Genomic DNA, 23,770 nt, shown 5'->3' on the forward strand with positions numbered 1-23,770 from the left:
ATCTCAGCTCAGAAAAACATCCGGTATCTTCAGTGGTGGGATTCAAATATGTGAACAACCGGTTCTCTGTGTGGATGCCACTTCCGGAAGTCCATTCTGGGCCTGGGCAACAAAAAATTAGCTGCCAGTTTTGCCAAAGTGGTACCAGTCGGTTGACTCCCACCACTGAGTATCTTGATTAAGTATAATTACAGGAATGCAGAAGATGAGAGCCTTTCATCCATCTAGCCCAGTTTTGCCAAGATTCCTAGCAAGATTTTTGGAAACGTAAGGATGAAAACAACTCGCCTAGCTCTTCAAGTTGTTTTTCTTGCAAGCTATCAATCAGCCTGTGAGCGAAAATCAGTCAGCAGAGTTTGAACACCCCAGGAATTAGGGTAACTGAGGCGACATTGTTTTAGCTTTGAGGAAAACAGGTGTCTCTAGCAGGAGATCTAGTGTGATACTTCACAGAGAGATCCTGAATTCATAGCCTTTTGAGAAGTGGACAGTAAGGAAAGGGGCAATTAGAAGACTGTAAAGCTGAACAGCTGCTTCTCAAAGGGATCGGAGACGAATTTGATGAGAGCCTCGGAAGACAAAGGGGGTGAATAGAACTCAGATTTTTCCCTCAAGACTGCATACCCATCCAACCAGCTAATGGAAGGCTGGACAATCAATCCCTCCTTCTTTGGGCACATCTTCTGGGCCTGAAGGAAGGCTGCCCCCTGGTGGAGCATGCTTGCATTTCAGCTGGGAAAGCCCAACTTGTTACTGTTGTTTGCTGTTCTTGTTGATCATCGCACAGTCAGCCAGATGTTCAGACTGGATTTGGCATTTTTGTCTAAGACCTGGGATAGGCAGATGTGGATGTTTGATGGTATTACAGATCTCGTCGCAGAGTGGAAGCTGTTCCTAGTAAGGCCTTCTTTTGCAATTGACTAACGGCGAATTTGTCAATGCCAATGGTGTTCAAGTGGTGCTCCAGTTGTTTTGGGATTACACCCAAGGCGCCTATTACTATTGGTACTACCCTTGCTTGCCTTTGCCACAGACTTTCTATTTCTATTTGTAGCTCTTTGTAATTTGTTGCTGCTGCTGCTGTCGTTATTATTAAGAACTTTAATCACTGTGAGAGCCAGGGTTTTTTTTGTCATAGAACGCTCAGAACGGAGTTCCGGCACCTTTTTTGGATGGAACCTTGTAGGGTAGGCAAGGCGGGTTGTATGATATGTGTGAGTTCCGGCACCTTTTTCTTTTACCAAAAAAAAGCACTGGTGAGAGCACTTTTCTCAGTCCCTTCCTGGCAGCGATTTTTTCCCCCTCTTATTCTCACAAGACCCCTCAGGTTTCATCTCCTGTCAAGAAATTAAATGAAGAGAGGAGATATGTAGGGAGAAAAGTCCCTTTTCAGTTATTGCAATTTGAATCCTAAAGCGCAAATAAAGCAGGCACTGAAGCTTCTAAGTGGATTGTAACCAGTTAGTAGTTACAAGTGGCAGCTGAAGTTGAGAGTTTTAGCTCTCACTCCCACTAGTTCCCAACTTCATGTAATGAAGTTTCTATCACTTAAAGCAATAAATGAAGGAAGCATCGGTCAATCAAGGAGGCTTCCAACTTTTCCCATAATTTAGCGTGGGACAGAAGGGTGGAATCAGGAAAAGTAAGAATGGTGAAAAATGATCTGAAATGCATGTGGCAGCATCTAGCTAGTTAGATGGTTTAGTTGTTATTCTTCTAGTTCCCTGTCTATATCTAGGGGGCACAACTAAAATTTTAAATAGATTGAATATCTGGATGGAGAAAACTGACAAAAAAAATTCCAACATTGCTTCAGGTAGAGGCGATCTCTGGAAGCCATTGCTGGGTTAAATTAAATGAAAGATAACTTCTATTGTTTGGGCTAAAATAATGTTTCAGACTAGTTATTCTGGAAACGTAAAACACATCTGTAACTCCATCTCTTTAAAATCAAAAAAAGGCTCAACTGTCACATTATTACTTTCCTCCTCCCCAGAAAATGAGGCATTTTAATGGGTGACTTCTAAGGCCTTACGGGTGTATAAAAACTAAAATAAAAAAACAAAAAAAACATGGAGGTACATATCACCTAAACTGACATTGTGAGGAAGCAGCACTCAGAACATAGAAATAAAATATTATCATTTGACCAATTAAAAAGATTATGTAATGATTTATCCATCTAAACCTGGTTGTGCAAATAAACTGCAGAAAGAATTTTAATGAGAGCTGCTGGAGTTTTGGGGGGGGGCGGGGGAAGGTAAGTCAACCCAACACAGATTGTTGGGGGCAATAAGCTGACTTTGTAATAATGCCGCTTGGGGGGGGGGGGGCGAAAGCCCTAATAAGCAGGCATATACATAGAATGAAGGCTACTGCTAAGCACATTGGTTTGTGCTTAAATTGTAAGCCGCCCTGAGTCTTCGGAGAAGGGCGGGATATAAATGGGATTAAAATAAATAAATAAATAAAACCTGCCTTGCAGGAATATGGAGCAAGTAGAAGGTGAGAGCATTATGCACCACTGTCTGGAGTTGTACAGAAATAAAAAAACAGGTTATAAACCTAACAAATAATCCCTAATCAGTCTGCAGCTGATCCACACTCCTGGGATCCCTGAGTGGATTGATTGGATCAGGTGCCACCAACCCTCTTGAGGGCAGGTGTCTATTTCTTTCCTGAATCTGGTCAGCATCCCCACCATCGCCACTGTTAACATCCGCCTTGGCTGCTGGCCTCCCGTTCCGATTCTGAACAAGTTCGTCTTTCTTTCTTTTTCTTTCTTTCTTTCTTTCTTTTTCTATCTTTCTTTTCTTTCTTTGTCTTTCTTTTTCTTTTTTTATTTTTTCTTTCTCTCTTTTTCTTTTTCTTTTTCTTTTTCTTTTTCTTTTTTCTTTTTCTTTTTCTTTTTTCTTTTTTCTTTTCTTTTTTCTTTCTTTTTCTTTTTTCTTTCTTTCTTTTTCTTTTCTTTTTTCTTTCTTTCTTTTTCTTTCTTTTTCTTTTTTCTTTTTTCTTTTCTTTTTTCTTTCTTTTTCTTTCTTTTTCTTTTTTCTTTTTTCTTTTTTTTCTTTCTTTTTTTCTTTCTTTTTCTTTTTCTTTTTTCTTTTCTTTTTTCTTTCTTTTTCTTTCTTTTTTCTTTTTTCTTTCTTTTTCTTTCCTTTTCTTTTTTATTTCTTTGTTTCTTCTTTCTTTCTTTCTCTCTCTCTCTCTCTCTCTCTCTCTCTCTCTCTCTCTTCCTTCCTTCCTTGATCAAAAGTCAGGTGTGCAGTAAATGGGAATTAAAGGGAAGCTCTCCGTCCGTCTAAAGAGGGCGCGCGCACGGGAGCCGTCGGCGGAGCATAAACCTCCCGGCTTGGGTCCCGTGTCCCCGACCCCACACACACACTAATCCTCCCTCGCCATCCAGGTGAGGATAGGGCAGAAAGTTGCGCAGCTTTCCTTCGTGGGCTCCGTGCCCCCCCCCCCCGCCTCGCGAGCCCAGCCCGACGGCCGCCACTCTGCTCGGGACAAGATCGCGGAGACGCTGCGGAGGGTTCGCGTGGGGACGAGGGGGGGGGAATCCGTCCCGCGGCGCCTCTCCGCCTCCTCCTCCTCCTCCTCCTCCTCCTCGGCCGTCGCCTATCCCGGCGGCTGGAGAGAGGGAAGCGGGCAACCCCCGCGGCTTCTGGTCCTCCCGGGGGGGGGAAGGGGGCGTCCCGGCACGTGGCTGCCCCCGCCGCTCCTGCCCAACTTCGGCAAGGGGAGGGGGCGCCGCGGGTGGAGAGGAGGGGGCGGGGAGCGCACCCCCTAAGCCCCCCCCCCAACCCGGGCGCGTCCCGGCAGGTCCCGTCGAGCGGCGGCCGCCTCTTTTCTCCTCCCTCCCGCGGGCTCGGCTGTGCGGCGGCGGGGGGTGTGTGTGTGCCGAGGCAGCTCCTCCCGGAGCCGAGCGGCAGAGCCGGGGCAGAGGCAGCGGCGAGCAAACGGCTGGCTTTGTCTCTCTCTCTCTCTCTCTCTCTCTCCAGACGGGGCTCTTACGCAAGCCCCCCCCCCCGCCGCCGCCCTCCCCTTTGCAGGAGGCGGCCAGAAGGAGCCGGGAGGGATGCTGGCTGCGCTGGGCGCCCCCAACCTCCTCCTCCTCCTCCTCCAGGCTCTCCCGCGCTAGGCGTGGAAGCCGGGGAGCCCCCACCCCACACTCCCCAAACCCCGCAGAACTCCGGAAGGGCGCAAGCCGGACCTTCCCAACCCTCCGCCGGCCGGAGAGCCCCCCCCATCCCCTCACCCCTTTGGAGGAAGGGGCGCCGGGCTTCTCCCGGGTCGGCATGGCCCGGCGGGACTTGCTTCTCTTGACCTTGGCCGGGCGGCTGCTGCTGCTGCTGGAGGCCTGGACCGGAGGCCACGCGGCGGACCCGAGCCAGCCCAGGTTGCGCCTGGCGCATAAAGGTAAGGCGTCGCTGTCTTTGGGGCAGGTGCCGCGCTTTTTTTTTTTTTAGGAGAGATGGCGGGGGGGGGAGTCGAGCTTAGCACTTCGGAAAGCTTCGGTTGCCCTTCGGCTTCGTTCAGCGAGGGGGTAGGGGGGGTGAGGGGGGGGAAAGAAAGAAGGTGTTTGTTTTCAGTCTAGGCAAAAAGCTCTCCGGGCGCCTTTAGGGATGCGGAGAGGAGAGGAAGCGCGACGTGTCTTTCTCGCTTAGCGGGCGTCTGCTCACCGCCGGCCAACTTTGCCTCGTTTTGCAGAAGTGGCGCCGCTTGACAAGACGACCCCCCCACACACACCAAAAAAAAAAAACACCTGCTCCACCCTCGCCAACCTGGCTTGCCTCCTCCGCCTTGGCCCGGCGCGCTGAGCTTAGGAAGCCCAATGCAAGTTTATTTATTTTATTTATTTTTATTTTAATTCCATTTATATCCCGCCCTTCTCCGAAGACTCAGGGCGGCTTACAAGCTTAGCAGTAGCCTTCATTCGATGTATATGCCTGCTTATTAGGGCTTTCACACACACACCCCAAGCGGCATTATTACAAAGTCAGCTTAATTGCCCCCAACAATCTGGGTCCTCATTTTACCTACCTCGGAAGGATGGAAGGCTGAGTCAACCTTGAGCCTGGTGGGATGCGAACCTGCACTAATTGCAGGCAGCTGGTGTTACTTAAGGAGGCATTAGCCCACTGCTCCACCAAGGCTCTTTATAAGTTGCGCGTAGGATCGTATCCAGGCAGCCGCGTCGGAATCCTTCCGAGAGACGCCCGGAGTCAACTTCGGGACCTGATTTTAGGGGCCTGAAATGCTCCAGGATCCAATCTGCCTCTCTTCACCCCCACCCCACGCACCCCGCTTTCCCCTTTGCCTCTCGTCCTCCTCGGAATCCAGATTCGGCTTAAGGAGCAGGTGGGGGGGATTGAATTCTTCGAGCGAATGAATCATCTTCCGAACGAGCAAATGTCATCGTGTAGCAATTACACTGATGATGAACAAGCCTGCTTCTAGCTGAATTACGTTGCCCAAAGTGAAAATGGGGGGGGACCCAAAAACCCTGCCTTATGTGTATATACAAATCTGGGGGTGGGGATGTCCCACTCTTTCTCTTCATGATGGGAGATTCACCCTCCTGCAATTTCTTGCTCAGCCCTGGAATTTGAAATCTCCTCATACAGAACCTTGATTTCGTGCCAAGGACTTGATGTAATTTGACAAGAGGCTACTTTAACATAGAGAGGGTGCTCTTTGCTTATTTATTAATTTTGGCTTTTAATCCCGGGAGAAAACTGATAAAATGTCCCGTGCCCCTTGCAAAGGTTCACTTGTTTTCAGATTTAAATCTTAGATTCTTTGGAGTCCCATTGAAGCCACTGGTATTTGAAGTGTGTGTGTGTGTGTGTGTGTGTGGTGGGGGTGATGGGGAAACTTGCACGGAGTGAGAGACAATCTATGAGGACCACAGGTGGGACTTAAACATAGCGTTCATTTGGAAGCATCACCTATTTTGTTGACTATTGTCATGTGGATGTGCAGATGAGGGCACTTTGCTGACCGGGTTGTATCTGGGCTACAGCCAGGAATATCCCAAAGAAAGAAGACAGAGTCTGACTCTCTTAAATGGCAGTGCTGTACGGATTCGTTTCTGGATCATGCCTGGGTTTTTGGCTTTACAGCCAGACAAGATTAGGCTGTTCTGACTGCAGTTCTTTGCACATGAGCCTGAGGGGAAACCTGGATGTTTTTATCTGTGTGGGACACATTCCACGAATGGCTGCCCCCCCCCCACCGCCGCCTTGTAGCTGAATGGTACTCAGTGCAGGTGGGACCCTTTTGGCGTAATTGGTAATGATGGCATCATCTTGGTTTGTTTTTCAGTGCTCATCAGCAACTGGGAGGGAAGCAGTTACGTTCAGAATACGTTCAGCTTTTTTTGTCCCTTCAAGAGGGCTTTTTTGACACTTGGGCAACTCCTGCACTTTTCTTGGCATTTTTCGGGGGGGGGGGAGTGGTTTGCCCTTACCTTTTTCCTGGGGCTGAGAAAGAGTGTCTGGCCCAAGGTCATCTAGCTGACTTTTCCGTCCCAAAAGTGGGACTTGAATTCACAGTCTCCAGGTTTTTAACCAGGTGCCTTAAGCACTCTGCCAAGCTGGTTCTATTACTGACATTTCCAAAGATGAATAATACATTCTTTTCTAAAGAGATAAAAACTATTCTTCTCCTTATATTGCATCTTTACTTACCTTTTACAATAAGAACTTCAACCGAACACTCCATTGTGGAAACTGCTATACATTCCCCCGTACAAATATAGAATAATTGCTATCTACTTCCTGTACTTCACTAAGAAATTAAAAGCCTCCCTTAGTAACTAGGCTCTCTATCCATACTTGGGAAGAGAGGGAGAAGCAACTCAAATTGTACATTTGATTGTAATTGTTGAAATAGATGGTTAAAGATTTCTGAAAGGAAGCTAATTAAGATACTGGTAATCTTACGCGGTGGCTCAGTGGGTTAGGACGCTGAGCTTGTCGATCAGAAGGTCGGCAGTTTGGCGGGTCGAATCCCGAGTGCCGCGTAGCAGAGTGAGCGCCTGTTACTCGTCCCAGCTTCTGCCAACCTAGCAGTTCGAAAGCACGTAAAAATGCAAGTAGAAAAATAGGGACCACTACAGTGGGAAGGTAACAGCGTTTCGTGCGCCTTTGGTGTCTAGTCATGCCGGCCACATGACCACGGAGACATCCTCGGACAAGCGCTGGCTCTTCGGCTTTGAAACGGAGATGAGCACTGGCCCCTAGAGTTGGAAATGACTAGCACGCATGTGCAGGGGAACCTTTACCTTTACCTAATCTTATTGTGACCCAGACCCATTGAATACAACTGGGCGGGCATAGACTGACCCTAGCTACATTCACATGACACATTCAAACAGATCACTGAAATATTGACTTCTCATATTGTTCTAAACATTTTTTTACAGCCCGTGTTTATGACTTAGTGCATTGTGCAAGTATTTTCTGGGTTAAACACAATGTAAGAGCATAGCCTTACTTAGGTACATAATATTTGGTATATACCTTAATGTTTTGCACAGAACACTCCAGGAACTGTAATTGTACTTTAGCAAGTAACCTGTTGCTTAACAGGGAAAAAAAAGTTGGAAATAGAGGAGACCATGTGGTGGATCAAGTAGGGTGCCAAGGGACCCCTCTGTACTTTAAAATATAATACATGGCATCACTTTGGGCCAAATCCATCCTCTCAACCCCACCCACTTTGTGAGGATAAAGATGGAGCAGAAATGCTCTATAGGTTGCCTTGTAAACCTGGAGGGGAGGGGGAGGGAAAGGGGAAGGAAAGGAAAGGAAAGGAAAGGAAAGGAAAGGAAAGGAAAGGAAAGGAAAGGAAAGGAAAGGAAAGGAAAGGAAAGGAAAATTTAATTTTCTATAGTGCCATTGTTTTGTTGGAAGCGAACATCAGTTTAAATCTGATGTGGCTGGCTGTGTGGCAAAGCCTTCGTGAGCCTTCTGTTGTACACTTGGCAGCCAAATTCATCCACATCAGAAATGTACCGGGGTGGCCAGTACAATATTCCTTTGGGCTGATTGTGTCCTCAGGACATGGACAATGGCAAACTTTATCTCTTGGGAGAAGACGGTTTGATTGCGTTCTCTGCCTCACTCTCTCCACACTCGTAACTTCTTGTCTCTACATTTACAGAGACTTCAGAATACCCCAGCAATCATTCAAAATTTCTCACCCTTGCTGGGAATAAATGCCGCAATCAGACTATTCACAAAAACGATTGATTTCAAATCCGGGACAATCATAATGTTCAACAATCAGTTCCAGTTAAATAGCTGTAGTAACTCTTATTTTGGCTCTTTTCTTCTTTGGGCTGCAAATGGAGATAGAAACGCCATGGAAGAAAACCTCTCTTTGGCATTTTTGCATTCTGCTGGGTTATCTGTCAGGAACTGGCTAGCTTCCTCTAATACAGGGGTCTCCAACCTTGGCAACTTTAAGACTTGTGGACTTCAACTCCCAGAATTCCTCAGCCAGCTTGGCTGGCTGAGGAATTCTGGGATTTGAAGTCCACAAGTCTTAGCCAAGATTGGGGACCTCTGCTCTAATACACCCCTGAATCAGTGCCTTCTGTTTTATCACTAGCTGAAAGTTGTACAATATTTTTTTTACATTTTTTATCCCACTTTTATTATTTTTATAAATAAGACGGTAAACGTACCTAACACTCATTCCTTCCTTCCTTTCTCCTCCTGTTTTCCTCAGAACAACCCTGCGATGTGAGTTAGGCCCAAGTCACCCAGCCGGCTAAGAGGGGACTAGAACTCCCAGTCTCCCAGTCTGATGTCTTAACCACTGTAGCAAACTGGCTCTCATTACAGCTCTTTGTGGGTATTAATATCTAATATTAGTAAAAGCTTTAGATTAACGGTCATTAACGAAGCGAAAGAGCAGCTGGCACATTCCCACGTTGGTCGCTCCGTGTCCTCTGCCATTGTCTGCTTTGCAGCAGTGCAGGAAGGTGGTGGCCATTCTCCCTGAGATAGGCTGTTCCTGAGCCCCAGGCGAAGGCTGCGGCCGAGGCTGGCAGCCTCGGCCTTCAGTGGTGGGGAGGCAGTCCTGCCAGGGAGAAGTGAAGCTCGGTCCAAAACCCTCCGTGTCTTTCCAAATGAGCAGGTCCTCTAGCCACGGACCCGTCCAGATTCTGAGTCAGACCCTCTTGGCGTTCCAGATGTTTTCTGCCTTCGGGGGTCCCAGAGAAGAAGGCTCGGCTAGGAAGGCCTGCCTACCTTCCCATCATGGCTGCCTTAGGGAGACAAGGCCAACACGGAAGCTGCCTCAAGGGACACCTGCTTATCATGCTGCTGTGGAGATGGAGGCTGAGTTTAGGACCCCTCTCTAGATGGCAGTTGTAGTGATCAGGGATTGGCACCGTCTTTTGACTGAGTTTCTGCCGCTCGCCAGGCTCTTGCTTAGCCTCAGGGCAGGAAGAGCCTCTGAAGAGACTGGGGTTAACAGTGGAGTTATGGGCCCAGTGGCGGGATTCAGCCGGTTGGCACCACTTCGGCATCCACACAAGAGAACCGGTTGTTCACATATTTGAATCCCACCACTGTATGGGCCTCATCCTGCTTCTCAGCGCTGCCCAAGCTTTCTGTTGTCAAGGGCTGTGGTGAATCAGTATTCCGTTCTTTTTTAAACAATCGAGTGAGTGGGATTTGCTTCCTCACTGAAAAGAGAGAGAGAGCACTTTAGAGCAGCAAGGCGGATGGAGAAGCCCTGCTGAAATGGGGAATTTGATGCTCCCCATTAAAGCAGCCAGGCTGGAGAAGTCACAGAAACCTTGAGCATCTTCTGAGGGGTCCTCACAAGGCAGCACAAAGACATGCCTGGAGGCTGGGTCTGTTTATTTGGCTGTGTGGAAATATCCTTAAAATTGGGAGTGACCTCTGACCCACCCTTAAGCTTTATGTGAAACTTGTCTTCGCCAGAAATAATCTGTTTCATCCAAGGGATTTCCATGGCATGAATTGCATTGTACTAAGAGGCTTCAATAAATCAGGCTTGTTGGAACTGCACATCTGAGCTTTGTTTCTAAGACAGACATGTCAAACACAAGGCCCGGGGGCCAGATCCGGCCCGCGAAGTGGTTTCATGTGGCCCACGAAGCCATCCTGGAAACAGTGAGGGAACGGCCCCCACTGCCCTGGCCCTGGCCCAGAGACCCTCCTTCTGCCAGAGACCCTCAGATCTGTCCCACTCCTGCCCAGGCCCCCATAGGCACCCTTGATGCAAACGATGTAGAGCTGGCCACGCCCACCCAGTAGGCCACGCCCACCCAGGACATACCCACCCGGCCCCCTAAGGACAACCGCAATGCTGATGCGGCCCTCAATGAAATTGAGTTTGACACCCCTGTGACAGAATAGTCTTTACAAAGACCTGACTGACTGATCTTTTGAACACAGGATTCGAATGAAGCATCCATAGTATACTTCACTCTTCCAAAGCTTGTTTGAGTGGCCATTCAACTTCAGCTATGCATCCAGCTAATCTAATAAGCCGGTTAGATTTTGAATGGGAGACCACTCAGCGATCACAAGACTGCAGATTGGATTGGCAGTGTTTTGGGTTTTGTTTTGTTTTTTTGAAAAAGCAAACATTTTGGGAGAAGCAGCCTCGCAGGAAGTGGATTGTGTTGTTGTCAGCAAAGCAACAAGGGATCTGGCAACCAATTGGATTTAACACAGGGAGCCCCATTTTATGCCTGAAGATTTCAGTCCGTGTGTTTTCAAAAATAGGCCAAAGAGAGGTTAAAAAGAACATAAAACAAAGCATTCTATTTAATGATAAAACGATTCTTTTGCTTAATGGACGTTTTTATATATATGTCGATATTAATATGACCTATTACTGTAACTTGCTTCATTGACAGTGAATTGTGAAATGTGAGATACTCATTCCTAACTAAAGTACATTTGTCACATGTAACTTTTTAAACTATTATTTTAAATTTGTTTTGTGTAGAGATAACAACTGTAGAATATTAACTGGGAGATAGGAAAAGGCTCACAGTGTCCAACTATTCATTCTCAGCTACATTGAGAGGTCTTGGCAACAAATTTGTAAATATTAGAGTTTTTGGACATAACTTTTATGTTCCATCTTGTCTTGACTCTTTCCCTAACCATTGCCTTGGGCGATTATCAAGGATTAATGGATAATATTGAGTTTACATGCTCAAACATGTTAATAGCAGTATAAGTTGATGCCTTCTGGCTCTCTCAGATAACTCCGCATTTTGCAAACTGATCTACGTATAGCAGTAACCTCAGGGCTGATCTGACTTCATCAGATCACTTTTTAGACAGAGGGTAGATGCGTTCCCCGGGCTATAGGGTCACCTCCCATAACTGCAGTTGTCTGCAGTGAAGATCTCCTGTTTTTATGCACGACCGTCCTCATCCTAACATTCTTTTGCCGTCACATTAATGCACGTACGGATGCGATATGCTTGTTTTAATCTCTGTTGAGGCAGGAATAATAAATGGTATTTACACTCGTGTAAGGATCAGAAGGACATGATTAGGGGACATGATTCCTGCCCTATCACTTACATCCATGTCTTCTTAGTCTTGCCATATCAAACAGCTACATCTTCGGGGGAGGCTCTGTCGGCCATTTTTGAAGAGAAGGAGATGTGGAAACTATCCAGCATGGCTGGTTGGGATCTGCTGCATCAAACCACAGGCCACCCTGGCCCATGGAGGAGATGGGAGAAGCAACCGCTTTGGTAGCCACACAGGAGAGGGCCAGTTTGGTGAAGCTGCTGATTAGAATATAATCTTCCTTGGTTGTCCAGAGAGAGCCTTTGGCCACTCAATATTTTTGTTGATTTCAAAATTTAATGGATCTTATGTGGGCCTCAGTGAAGATGATGCCGGAGGCTAACGTGTACACGTGGGTATTGTATGTGTATATGCATACACGCAACACAGTTCTGGAGAGAAAAAAATGAGTAGGGTATACGCGCAACAAGGAATCCAAAGCAAAACCAGTCAGGTAACTGTGGCACTGGGAGAGTGAGCAGAACCTCAGAGTGGATTGATAGAAAAGGGGCCTCAGAGAAGGAGATCTCTGAATCTTGGGACAATTTAAACCAAGTCATACAGATAAGGACAAGAAAGCCATAAAGCAAAATATGTTGCGGTGCCCTTAGTGGTTTTGAAATTGTTTTTGCATTCGAGTGTGTGTGTGTTTTTGTGTGTGGAGTATGTGGCGAAAAGGTCCAGATGGTAGCCGGAACCATGTGGTCAAAACCCTAACTATAATAATAATGATAAAGTTGGAAGGGACCTTGGACGTCATCTAGTCCAACCCCCTGCTCAGGCAGGAAACCCTATACCATTTCAGACAAATGGCTGTCCAGTCTCTTCTTAAAAAACTTCCAGTGTTGGAGCATTCACAGCTTCTGGAGGCAGGTTGTTCCACTGGTTAATTGTTCTAACTGAATGAAATGAAGGAGGGGTTTTGGGGTTTTTTTTAAAGCTTGGTGGATGTGTGAATTTCAGTCGGTATAACTACTGCTGCCTAAAAGGAGTTCCCAGATGGTATATTTCAACCAGCCGAAAAGCGTTGGAAGCTGAAGGGGACTAATTTTCCCACTGCTGAATGGGCCAACTTGTGAATCAGCTCCCTGTGTGGTGCCTTGGCAGCTCTCTGTGCATTTAGCACCTCAAAAGTTCACTTAATCAGTGGAAGACACCCAGACGCAGTGGGCACGCCGACCTCTGCCAAGGGCTCATGCCCATCAAGGGAATATCTGTGTGCGGGGAGGGCCCCTCTCTGCATGCACCAATGTTTGGCTCTGGGCCCTTCCTTTCTGACAGTAGGGCGTTTTGACTCACACGATCACTGAAAAGTTAACGCTTAGCTCTGTGACCGCAGTGCCAGCAGACTCGTGCTCTCCGGCGTGGCAAGGTTGGCACCCAGCAAAACGCTCTCCATGCGAATATTGTGGACGTCGGCTTGACAAGGTGGGGAACAGGATGAAAGGCCGGTGGGATGAAAGTGGCTGTACCAACCAGACAATGGCTAATCTCAGACCCCAAGAAATCAAATGGGGATTACTTGGGAATTAGGCCGTCGGCCAGAGTCCAGGGGTAGGCAACCTTGGCACTTTTATGACTCATGGACTTCAACTCCCAGAATTCCTGAGCCAGCCATGCTGAGGGGAAAGGGAGAGGTTTCTAAACTGAGCCGTGCTGGCTCAGGAATTCTAGGAGTTGAAGTCCATGAGTCATAAAAAAGCCAAGGTTGCCTACCCCTGGCCTAGGCCTATGCTGCTTTATGACTTGTGGACTTCAACTCCCAGAATTCCTGAGCCAGCCATGCTGAGGGGAAAGGGAGAGGTTTCCAAACTGAGCCGTGCTGGCTCAGGAATTCTGGGAGTTGAAGTCCACGAGTCATAAAAGAGCCAAGGTTGCCTACCCCTGGGTAGACAGAGAAGTTGGGAAAAGAAAATAGCTTGCAAGAAAGCGGCGACAGACTATGTCACCAACACGGCTTACGAAAGTACATTGGATGCAGGCTCAGGAATTAAGCCTGACTGGAGGACACCCCTGGTTTTATGTTGCGAGTGGCTCAGTGATGGAAGGAAGACATGTTGGAGGCACCTCGGAGCCCAGTTCTTCGTGGTCCCAAGGCCATTGTTCCCTGGTTTCCTGAGAGAGAAAAGCCTGGAATTCTCAGGCTTTTATAAGAACATGGAAGTGGCACAGAATGCTCCATATTATCTTCAAGGAACCTGCTGTGACAAATTCTAATTCCACTTTGGCAGTTTAGTCAATTACTGATGGCTTCTACACATTATAATTATTCACACAGCTTATGCAGACAATTGCACATTTATTTACAGTATCTTAATTTACACTGAGTTGGTGGTTCACATGTTTTTTGTTTGTCTGCAGATGCAGACTTGGTCTGCACATACCCACACTCATGCACACACTCATGCGCGCGCGCGCACACACACACACACACACACACACTGGTGTTTGAGAATGGGAAGTCTGTATTGTGGGCAGAGAGGAATCTACATAAGAACAAGAATGCTAATCAGAAATTTAGAATATTGAGAAGGATCCAAACCATTTTTCTTTCTAGTATTTAAAAAAACAACCAAGAATACAAATGGTGTGTCTTTTCTGCACTGGTATTATATACATATACATATACATATACATATACATATACATATACATATACATATACATATACATATACATACATCATACATACATCATACATACATATATATATATATATATATATATATATATATATATATATATATATATATACTAATGATCAAACCAAAAGTTTTACGGCAAGCCCTTTTCATAGCCCCTTGACCTGGCTTACAACGGCTTTTCAAAAGTTGTGGGGAATGCTTGCCACAGTGAATTGAATTTACAAAATGTTCTATGATTTCCTGGTTATAATCTATTGCTTTGAATATGTAGGAAATATATGTTGAATTTACAAAATGTTCTATGATTTCCTGGTTATAATTATTGCTTTGAATATGTAGGAAATATATGGGAATTTTGATCCTGTGGATTCCAGAAGAGAGAGGCATATGGAATTTGGTTAATTTTCTTGTATTATTAATCTGTTAATTTGGTTAAACTTATTAACGATTGTTAATAAGTCATCTTATTTTAGGGACCCTCTCTTTTTTCTTTTTTTTCCTAACAGTGGCGTAGCGTGGGGGGTGCAGGGGGGGCCGGGCGCACCGGGCGCAACATCTGGGGGGGCGCATTAGATGCATTTTACTTTAATTACATCAGTATTTTCATAACAAACAATACATGTGCTTAGGGGGTAAGGGTTTCTTTAACTAATCTAGTGGAAGAGACTCAAGTGCTAAAATCCACGGGTTAGGGGGCGCAAATTACTTGCCTTGCCCCGGGTGCTGACAACCCACGCTACGCCACTGTTTCCTAATGACAAAGCTGACATTGAAATGTTCCTCTTTATTTTGTGCCTCTGAAAACCAGCACAACTCATACAAAGTCCCGCTTCGTTCAGATGATAAGTCAGTAGGCAATATGAATGAGAAGAAGAGAGATGGATGGAGTAAAGATATTATCTTCTGCTTAAATCAATCAAATGGCTTTTCCTCCTTAGTGGAAATGACTTTCATGATGCTCATAAGGGGCCCCCAACCTCTCCGAAGAAGAGGTTCTATGCCAGTTCCTTCCAACTGCTAAAACATCCACCCACGGTCTTCCTGCAGGCCATCTGTCCCTTTGTCCTAGAGGACTATGCAGCAGGCACCTCCCTGAGGGAGTGCGGGCTGTGTGTGTCGCCACTTCCCCATGCGCTTTTCCTGCACCCAGCGGCATCTGCCAATTTCAGAGGACCTGTTTTGGAAATGATGGAGATCCAGAATTCTTCTCTGGCTCACAGTCACAATCCAAGCTGATGAAGCATATTGGACTTTTGCATCCTCGTGCAAATCTGGTGGCTCCTGTGATTAGGATTGTCTTTTCACTGGATTTTCAGAACTCATGCATTTCTTCTATTATCTTTTTTGGGGGAAAGTGTGAGTAGAGAATATTGCACCAACATGGGTTGAACATCAATAGCAGTAGCGCTTAAGACTTATATACCACTTTCAGCCCTCTTTGGGTGGTTTACAAACTGCCCCCAACTATCTGGGTCCTCATTTAACCAACCTTGGAAGGATGGAAGGCTGAGTCAACCTTGAACCCATGCAGATCGAACTGCTGGCAATGGGCAGTGAGCCGGCCTGCAACGCTGCCTTCTAACCACTGGGACACCAGGGCTCCTGATGCCCTGCCCACATCCTTAAAGTTAGCAAGTGGAAAAGTACCCAGGACACGTCACCCATCAGGATAGGATGTTTTGCCTTGTAACTTCAGGATGGAAAGAGAAATGAATACTTTATTGTTTGACTTGGAAGACTTGGTCACAAATAATTCAAACAGCCACTGGTTTGTTAGCATGTGAAGTGGACTTCCAATTGCCGTTTTTGAGTTTGAGAGTGTTATTTTTCCTGGCTATATTAGGGCTGTGTGGTCATTTTGGACAAAAATCTTTTTTTTAGCTCCTTTCTTCAGTTCAACTCTTCAAATGACTCCCCCCACCTTTTTTCACTTTTTACAAATAGAACTAAGGTGAATATGTTTAACATAAGGAACAGGGCATCAGGGCCCGATGATGATGACCAATGAAGATGATGACGATGATGATGATGATTTTAGGTTGAAGAAGTGAGCATTACGCCTGAACCTTGAATCACCTGGATGCACCCATTTCTTTCCCTTTCTTTCTCTAATGTGAAACCATCTGGTGGAAACTTTTACTGCAGCCCAGGTCTTTACGGGAATACAAGTTCTACTGAATGAAGGATTAATATTCTCAGTCTGATTTACTGTGTGCTTTGCCTCGGCATCCATCCGCTTCGTCCCTTCCAAGGATGAGCTGTATATGCATTGCAGAATGCTCCCCTTGAGAGCGCTACTAAGCGTTATTAAATCTGGGCTCCTAGCTCTCTTCATTTTGCCAGACAAGAAAGACCAGGCAGCAGTGGGCAGTTTGCACCAATTAGGATCTCTCATTTTTTTTTTTAAGAAACAGGTTTCCCAAGAGGAAGGAAAGGATGGAAAACCACTTCAACTCATTTAAAATGTTTTCTCCCTTATTGTAGCTCTTTTCCAGCTCTTTTCAAGGAGGAGAAATATTCCTTGACCACGTGCCCAGTTTTCTGCAAACCCCAGGAGACAGACTTTGGGGCTGCAGAAACAACACGGAAGGCAAATAGGCCATGGAGCAGCTCCGTGTGTGACGGTTGTGACTGATTGTGCAGCTGCTCTGCAGCTTGTTCTGCTTGCATATTTATGCTGCTCGTACACATGCAGAATAGAGCCTGAACCATCTATTGAGAACGGGTTGTGTTGGTCCGTCCCTGCAGCTACTAATTAAATCTTTCAAGTATTATTTAAATATGGGGGTGAAATGTTGAAGCTTTGCACTGACGCCAAGGAGCCAGCGGTATTTAAAATAAAGCAGAAGATTGCTTCGGATTAAGTTTGAAATAGATACTTTGAACCATCTCGGGAGAAACAGACAGTACGTATGCATATTATTTTGTCAGCCCAAATCCATGTGTCTGCAGGATGCGACATCTTTACTGGAGGTTATGGATCCTAAGCTACCACAGGCCCATTGTGGGTTGGTAGATGGATGAATGATTTTTTTTTTTTACTTCACAGCCTAGGGCTAAAAAAGAGGAGAGATGACTACATAGTCTCACAACTGGCTTTGATGCCTAAGGAGAGATTGAACCTCGTTCTCCTGACCCTCATCTTAATCACCACACTGACTCTCATTTCACACACACACACCCCGATCAAACTCATTAAATCACAACTTCAAACTGCCTCTCGAGTGATTTGCACAAGTAGATGCAAAATGTATGCTTTGGTATCTAGTTACACTTCACTGAGTGCTTGTATCTTTATAGGATTCTGCCCAAATAACTCATGACCTGTTTTACTCATCATGGATAATAGCTTGAAAATTGAACATGGACATAGCTTACAAGGCTGTTCAATCTGCCCTGAGATCTCTTGATGAGACCCTAGGACAGGGGTAGGCAACCTTGGCTCTTTTATGAGTCGTGGACTTCAACTCCCAGAATTCCCGAGCCAGCACAGCTAAGCATGGAAACCTCTCCCTTTCCCTTCAGCATGGCTGGCTCAGGAATTCTGGGAGTTGAAGTCCACGAGTCATAAAAGAGCCAAGGTTGCCTACCCCTGCCCTAGGAGCACCGTTATACAATACGTTTTGTTCCTCTTCTACAGAAATGTCTTCTTTTTAAGCAAACTCTTAATCTTCCCAATTGTCTTGTGGTAGAACTGGAAGAAATATACTTATTCTTTTCTGGTTACTGGTGCAGCCTTGCAGAGAAGAGGAGTGAAGGATGCTCTCTGGTGCATTTACCTGGGGCCTTCCTTTGGCTGTGGCTGATGGGTTTTTCTCGCCTGCAGACAATTCCTGAAGCCGCCCAGACAGCAGCCAATCTCTAAGGGGCCTCTGCACAGTTTCTCTTGAGAGAGCAATTTCACTAAGCCGTGGCTTGGGGGGCTTCCTTGGGTTGTCAGGAATCTCTGTATCCATAGGCTACCTACGGAGTTGTTCACAGGAAGAAGCTTCCATATGTCAGATATGTGTCAACAACACTAAGTTTGATAGACACCCATGAATTGCAGAGCAGACATACAGAGAGTTATCCAATTAGAGGACGGGGGGGGGGGACTAAGAACGGTAGCTAAAAAATTATAGATGCTTTAGGCAGATGCCGGTAGATTTAAAATCAAGATTTATCTGCTTAGTTTATATGCCCCATCAATTGAAAGTGGCTGTGAGCAATTTATTTATTTTATTATTTTATTTATTTGATTTATATACCGCCCTTCTCCCGAAGGACTCAGGGCGGTGTACAGGGCAATAAAAATAAGAATACATACAATATATACAATTTACATACCCTACTTCACATAAAGCAGGTTAAAAAGTACAAGGGACAAATACAGATAACTACATAACACAAATCATAGTACCAGAGAGGAAGAATTATATTTGTTATGCCCCTTATTACAAAGGAAGCGGTTTACAACACACCCACGAACAGATATAGACATACATATTATAATAATATAATATCATTCCTGTGTGAATGCACATTGTAAGAGCAACTGATGCCCCTTCTTCTCGTTTTGTTCCCATCTAGGTTTGTTTTCTTTGCCATCATTGTCCTATTGTCTTGTGTTGTCTGTGTTTTTTAAACTGTTCTTTGTTCATAAATGTTTATCACAAGTGTAAATTGCTAGGATTGCAGGGAGCCAGGCAGCGTATCAATTTAACGAACGATATTACACAGGATTAATAAACTGACCCTAATTATGCACTGTCTCTTCGGCTTTTTCCTTCCTCTGATCCGTTTTGATCACAGGGGGAAGATGAGCCCGCGTGCCTCCGACGGCTCAGATGTGTCCTACCTGCTTTGTAGCCCACGCTTGTTCCCTAATTTATTCTCCTCGCGAGTCTTTCTCCGTTAAGTCCATCTTGCAATTCTCACTTTATTTCCAACCGAAATGCCTGCTGATGTTCCCAAATGGAACACAGTGTAAATTATTTGCCCTGAAAACCATGAGCACACTGAAACGTTGTAAGATAGGCGGAAATTGCAGCCTTGTATCAGGAAATAAGAATAATTCACTGCATAATATATGTGCATAATTAGTCGATAATTTTGGAGAGGCCCCCCTCCTCCCTTCCTGTAGGTCAGAGTACTGTATATGAGGCTGGAGGCTGGCCAATATCCGATCAGAGGAGTGGGGGCTGTGCAACTCTGCTTGAATTCTTGGGCTCCAGCAAATGGGCAACTGTTGGGGAAAAGAAATTTCACGGTGAATATGTAATACTTACAATTGTGTTGCTCTTTTTTAAAAAAAAAAAGTGGGGGGGAATGATTAACACAGGAACAGCAACATGCTCAGGCATTTCAAGCATCCTAAAAGTACAGCATTTGATCTTCATTTATTTTATTTTTTAGCTTCTTTTCCAAATTTCTCAGAAAATGAATATATTTGCTAATTCAGTTATCAAGACTTTTTGTATGGTTTGGATTAGGTGTGGGAGGCAGTTAATCTACCTCAATCTTCTGTTCTGAAGGTTAATTATTCCTGATTCCTTCAATTCCTTCAACCTTGTTTCTAGTCCCCTGATAATCCTCGTGCTTTGAACTTATTTCCAGTGTCTTCAAAGCTAAATGAAATGTGTACTAAAATTGGACACAATCCTTGAGGTGGATACAACATTCCAGTTGGCCAATAGATGGCAGCAAAGCAGTACAGAATCCTCTCTTTGCTGACATCTAGTGGTCTCCACTTGTTTGAAACCCTAATTGTGGGAACTGACCCAATGCATAAATTGTAGAATTATTTACTTCGTATGAATTAGAAACTATATTTGTTTTGTTGTGACCTAAAATTGTACTTGACTTTTTCATAAAGAGGGCTGGCTCATATTTAGCTTGTGAATTCTGCGATCATTTTCTTGGAATGATTAGTGGTCACAAAAAAGCAACAATATTGCTGTCGTCAGCCTCAAGTCCCTTCAGGGCCACAAGAGTCTAAGTCCAGCCCACCTCGAATTCTGCTGACTCTTATCTATTGATTGTTAATGGTTCAGATTCTTGTGGAAAGGGTTAACAAGCTATAAACCTGCAGCCATTTGAACCACTTTGGCTCCTGATTTGTTGTGCCTACTGACAAATACAATGCCAATCATCACCTTTAAAGATGGATGGTCACTTTTGATTCTTCTTTCCCACCTGGACCACTGGGGGCTAAATGAGGAATAGACTGGAAGACCGGCTTTTTTTCTTTTTTTTTCTCCCCTGTAAAATAAAGGGGTAGCTTGGCCGCATCTGTTTGCTACTTCAGAAGGCATCAAAACCATTTTATTTCAGCAGATCTTTGGGCTTTAGGGAGTGCTGTTGGCAGCCATTTAATTGGAAGTGGAAGTGGAGTGGAACAAGAAATAAATAACATCTAAAGCTAAAGGCCTGTATTTTCTCACCAATCCTGGAGATTTCCTACCCTTCATTTCAAGGCCAGACGCGATGTGTTTTCACTCCTGGTTTTTGTTTTGTTTTGTTCTGTAAACTTGTTTTGAGAGAGAAGGAAGCTGGGCTACACATTCCTCTCCTTCGGATGTTGGAAGAAACTCGACAGAGTTTGGACAGAGAGCGGGCACACGTCTGGCATTAAAGTGCATCAAAGGTCTCAAAGCAAATGGATGGCGCTGGCATAGAATTCATTCATTTCCAATTTCTAATTTGTTGGATGGGCTGTATTTGGCTGGAGAGACGGGACTGCCTTGCAGGAACTTCCCTCAATCTGTGCATCAGGAAGATCCTGAAAAGTGGACCATTATCAAATTAGAAGGTTGCTGTAATAAGTACTGTATTAGGGCTGGGCATGCTTATAAACAACAGAAATGTTTTAGAACTTGATGCAAGCACAGCAGCTGTTTAGAGGTGTGCAGTTTTTGGATCCGAATTGGGCAGGGAAATATCTATTTAGGAGGAGGTAGCAATGAAATCCAACCACATGCCTTCTCTCTCTCTCTCTCTCTCTCTCTCTCTCTCTCTCTCTCTCTCTCTCTCTCTCTCTCTCTCTCTCTCTCTCTCTCTCTCTCTCTCTCTCTCTCTCTCTTTAATGTATCTGTGTGAGCCTGGGTGGGAAAAATCAGCTTCTTTCATGTTGAATTTTTATGCATTTATATCTCCATCTACCATCTACCTACCTATCACTTTTGTTAGGAGTTCTGATTATAATAGTAAAATCTAATACAAAGTAAAGTTAAAGAGATAAAATAGAAAGGAGTAAAAATGCAAGGAAAGAGAGAGAGAGAGAGAGAGAGAGAGAGGGAGAGAGAGAGAGAGAAGAAACATTTCATAGCTTAGAGCAGGGGTCTTCAAACTTGGCAGCTTTAAGACTTGTGGACTTCAACTCCCAGAATTACTCAGCCAGCCCTCTTTTAGAAGTAGTTAATGAGCAATTTCCAAAAGTGATTACAGTGATACCTTACTACCTGTCCTTAAGGTAGGAGAAGGGAGGAGTGCTGAAAAGGACGAGTCCCAAACAAACCAGGTAACCTGCCCCGTGACCCCTTGCTTTGGGTGGTTCCTTTTCCTATGTCAGCATGGCCAACTTCCTTTCCACCCTTTGCGGTCCTCCCCTGCTTCCTTGTGCAGTGACCTTCCCTACAGATTCTCTGGCTGGCCTTGAGTTTGAATTCTGTCTCTTTCTCTTAGAATCATGAGAATAATGTTACCCTGCTCTGTTTAATCCTCAGGGCCCATTTTTCAGCACAATTAAAGGACAGCTCAATGTTAAAGAAAGCAAAATATCTGTACTGTGGGTTGGAGAAGGGATCACTTTACCCATTCTAGCTGTCCACCCCCCCACCCCACCCCCATTTACTCCCTGTACAGCCTGGGGCTGGTGAGTCAAACTTGCTTACTTGAGCGTCCACTTATTCATTTATGCCTCAGCAACCAAGCTGCGCTCTTGACAGCTTATGGACAAACATGCATGCCACCCAAGGGCTAGTAGGTCAGTGGAATGGTTTGCTGTCACAAGTAAAGTAGCACCCAGTGAGGAATGTATGAGCAATGTGCAAGTAGTCAGATGGCTGTTGAGAAATGGAAAACTCCAGCTATTTCTAGGAAAAGGCAGGTCATTACTGCATCAAGCTTTCCGCTGTAGCTGCTTTTACTATTTTGCTACCAGGTTTGTGTGAATGTTTGTCTGTTTTGTGTTTCCCAAGCAGCTGTGGTGTTAATTTCAAAGACAAATGATACAGCAAATAGTGAAATTTACGCATTTTGAATAAGTTGTTACTCTGAAAGTGAGATCTCTTGAGTGCAAAAAATGTTCACGCTTGCAATTGTTTGAACTGCTGTTGATTTGACATGCAGCTGTCATTTATAATTAAGCTGATTGTTTCAGTGTGGGTGGGGAAATTAACCAAGGGTAAGAGACCATAAAAAGGCATATATTTATTTCTCATGACTCAGCGCAGCTGGCTGAGAATGTCAGGATGCTGAAGTACAGACAGGGAGCTTAGAACAGCAAAACATGACCAATATTGATGCTGTCAGTTTGGGAATTTAGTTTCTCTTAGACATTCTGGTTGCATCTACCTCCAGTTTGGGTAGATGTTTAGTATCAATCATGATTCCTGATACTTTAGTTTCCATTTGCACATCTAACTTGCTCTATTACTTTTCATTTGTAAAAATTTTTAAATATTACTATAACAATATTTTATGATGCATATAAAGAAATTATATGCATTCTCTTAGATGAATAGGAGCAGAGTGTCCAGACAGAGGCTGGGAAACCCTACTCTCCCTTAGTCAGGCCTCACTCAGAATATAAGGTTCAGTTTTGAAAACTGACAGACTCAAATAAGGGCCACCAAATTCAAGATACTAAGTCCCATGTAAGGAAGAGTTAATAAGCCAACTGGACATGTTCAGCAAACGAAAGAAAAGGTCGGGGTGAAATGTGAAGGGAAATTTTTGTCATAGAGAAGAGAGAATGACTTGTTCTTTAGCAGGACCATAGGTGAAGGGTTGAAACTGCAAATCAGATGAGATGTTAATGGCTTCCACAGGATTGTCTTCTCCTGTGCTCATCTGCTCATAGGATTCGATTGAACAGGGACTATTGTCCACCATCTATCTAAGTCTGTGTTTGTCCGGCTGTAGAAAATGGGCATGTCAGAATCCAGCCCCATTTCCTCAGGGTAATCCCATCCATCTCTTCCTCCTCAGGGCACAATTAAACCCTGGATTTTCCCTCTAGCGCAGGAGGAAGAGAAGAAGCTTTATTTTGGTCAATGACCAGTAAATATCAGCTAAATCAGTGGCCAAGATTTTTTTAGCTAGTGTATAAAGAGGTTGCTGGCTCAAAACCCATCTAGTTGAAGGGGGAAATTCTAGAAAGCAGGAATCTCTCTGTGCTACTGCATTTGATTGTTGATGGAAAAGGGAAAGTCTTCATAGATCAGGGACTTAGGGCCTTGATTGAACCATGTTCTCTCCTCTGCGAAACAGCCAACAGACCTTGTAAGGCCTCCAGATGAAATGGACAATGACGTGGAAATGGACAATGGAAATGGAAACAAA

At 44.9% G+C, this 23,770-nt stretch overlaps 1 protein-coding gene across 1 annotated transcript in view; it reads left to right on the forward strand.

Moving 5' to 3' along the window:
* Positions 1-4,283: 4,283 nt before the first annotated feature.
* SEMA3E (semaphorin 3E) overlaps positions 4,284-23,770 on the forward strand; it is a gene marked incomplete at its 3' end in the record, with an annotated part of 120,697 nt that continues 101,210 nt past the window's right edge. The window contains exon 1 of the mRNA XM_083366193.1: positions 4,284-4,419. Within this exon, the coding sequence (XP_083222319.1) occupies positions 4,299-4,419 (121 nt within the window). The 5' untranslated portion in view covers positions 4,284-4,298. The remainder of the gene's footprint in view (positions 4,420-23,770) is intronic.

Source organism: Vipera ursinii, assembly GCF_947247035.1.
Source record: "Vipera ursinii genome assembly, chromosome: 6".
Lineage (NCBI taxonomy): Eukaryota > Metazoa > Chordata > Lepidosauria > Squamata > Viperidae > Vipera > Vipera ursinii.